This window comes from Triticum aestivum, chromosome 6A (genome assembly GCF_018294505.1).
Source record: "Triticum aestivum cultivar Chinese Spring chromosome 6A, IWGSC CS RefSeq v2.1, whole genome shotgun sequence".
Classification (NCBI taxonomy): Eukaryota; Viridiplantae; Streptophyta; class Magnoliopsida; order Poales; family Poaceae; genus Triticum; species Triticum aestivum.
In genome coordinates, this window is record NC_057809.1 from 31,483,382 (window position 1) to 31,485,781 (window position 2,400).

A 2,400-nucleotide genomic window follows, 5' to 3' on the forward strand; every position below is an offset into this window, starting at 1 on the left:
CGGTCTTGCGGCGGGCGTGCTCCGTGTAGGTGACGGCGTCGCGGATGACGTTCTCCAAGAAGATCTTGAGCACGCCCCGGGTCTCCTCGTAGATGAGCCCCGAGATGCGCTTCACGCCGCCCCTGCGCGCCAGACGGCGGATGGCCGGCTTGGTGATGCCCTGGATGTTGTCGCGGAGCACCTTCCGGTGGCGCTTGGCTCCGCCCTTGCCCAGCCCCTTCCCTCCCTTGCCGCGGCCCGACATCTTCGCTTCTCTCTCCGGCGAGCTTCGCTTGGCTGCCCTGTGTGTGTTGCTGGTTGTGGTTGCTGCGGTGATGTGGTGGGATGAGATGAACGGGGCTGGGGCGTGGGGGATTTATAGCTGCGAGGTTACCGGGGAGGAGATGGGAGCGATCCGCGTGATGCGGGGTGTGAGCCGTCCGATGGAGTGGATGGCTGGGAGTGGGAGAGAAGGGGTGGCGCGGATCGCTGACGTGGCGTGGAGCGGGGGCGTCGGCGGGAGGGGGTGTGTTTTCTCGGGAGCTCGGGATGTACTGGAGGGAGGTGCATTCGTGACCATTGTTTTGGGCCTTGGGAGCAGCTTCGAGCCGCCGATAGCAGCTTTCATATTTCCTATTTGGCGCTCAGCCAACACTGAACACTCTCTTTAATGTAAAGATCCCTTTCAACAGGTTTTGTGAAGCGTTCAGACGAGTTTTTTTTCTGTGTTTGTTAATTCGGTTTTCACTCAGTTTTTTGTCTGGTTTTCTTTTGTTTTTAGAGTCGCTTTTATAAAAATGATCTTTTAAAAATTTACAAAGATTTCACAAAAAAAAATCGTGAACACTGTTTTAAATTCATAAAAAAAATCATGAACATTTTAAGTCTTTTCTCCCTCAACAACTTGGACTTTTGGGCCAGGGGAATTCAGAGAGAGCTATGGCAATGGAGACCGGTGCTTGAGCCAACGCGGCAGTATTTTCTTTTTGGAACGTAGACGCTAGTTGCGTCCGGCTTTAAATTAATAAAGCCATATAGGTAGCATCCAAGATTTGCACATCATAACATAACAGTCTCAAGAGGCTACATCAGCCACACATAACACATATCAAATAACAGGCACAGGGGGGACCCGACCCACTCTAGCTCCCACACTAGACCCAAAAGGGAACAGAAGACGCTTCAATTCGCTTGCCGCAGACTTGGGATACATGTAGCGATTCGCTCCATAGTGCTCTTCCCCCAGCGGTGCCCAGCTCTGTAAAAATAAGTGACATTTGAAAATAACATCAGTTGGATTGGACGGAAACTTGTGTTCCATAGTCATTTTGTTACGCACAGTCCAAAGGGACCAAAGTAATGCACCCACGCAAATCCACAAAATCCTGGCCTTGGCGCCCCTCTGCGCCTGTAATATAGCTAACAGCTCGGTCCCAGTATTAGGATTCCAATTCTGTTGGAAAACCTGCCTCACCGCGCTCCAGGCAAAGCGGGCCAGTGCGCATTGGAACATGGCATGGTTCGCGTCCTCTAGCGACTCACATACCACACACGTCCCATCCGAGGGCCCGTTGCGTTTAGCCACGTTCTCAGCCGTCGGTAGCCTATTGCGGAATAATTGACAAAGGAAAATCTTAATCTTTAGTGGCACCCTAGCCTTCCAAAGTTTCCTGGCAATATCTAACGCAGGGCCCTCCGTCATCTTATTGTACAGGGACTTAACCGAAAATTTATGAGACGCCGACAAGTCCCAAGAGACAACATCCTCATCTAAATTCATAGTAATGTGTCCCAGCCGCGCCTGAAGCAAGTCCCAACTTGCTATTTCCGCCGCGTTCAGCTGTCTCAGAAAGTTAATCGCAGGCGGCGTCGAGTGTAAAGCCTCTCCCACCAGGATTATCGGGTCCGCCGTCACCTGGTATAGCTGCGGAAACTCTTGCCACAACGGCCTGTCGCCCAACCAACGATCCAACCAGAATCTAGTCGATCTGCCGCTATTCACCTCAAATCTCGCCCCCAACGAGAAGGCAGGCCTAACCGCCTGGAGCCCATTCCAAAACGGCGAGCCCAAAGCCCTGGCATTAAATACATCGCCGTCTGGGAAGTATTTTGCCCGCAGGAGGTCCGCCCATAGACCCCCTTCCTTAGTAGCTAACTTCCACCACCATTTGGAAAGCAACGCCACGTTCATAAGTTTGGAATTTGTGATCCCTAACCCACCATACTTCTTAGGGCGGCAAACCGCCGCCCATTTTAGCATATGGTATTTCTTTTTAAGTCCCGCGCCCTCCCAAAAGAATTTGGAGCGCGGCGTATCTAACTTCCCGTGCACCCCTCTGCCAACAAGAACATACCCATCGTAAACAGAGGGAGGGATGACAGACTCGAATTGGTGAGAATCAATCGAGCCGCCGAAGACAT

General features: G+C 52.1%; 1 protein-coding gene across 1 annotated transcript; it reads right to left on the reverse strand.

Moving 5' to 3' along the window:
* Position 1: 1 nt before the first annotated feature.
* LOC123129374 (histone H4-like) lies at positions 2 to 316 on the reverse strand (the record flags this gene model as incomplete). Its single annotated transcript, XM_044549565.1, has 1 exon — positions 2 to 316. A coding segment is annotated over exon 1 (243 nt), but the record flags the coding sequence as incomplete, so codon positions are not given.
* Positions 317 to 2,400: the final 2,084 nt, after the last annotated feature.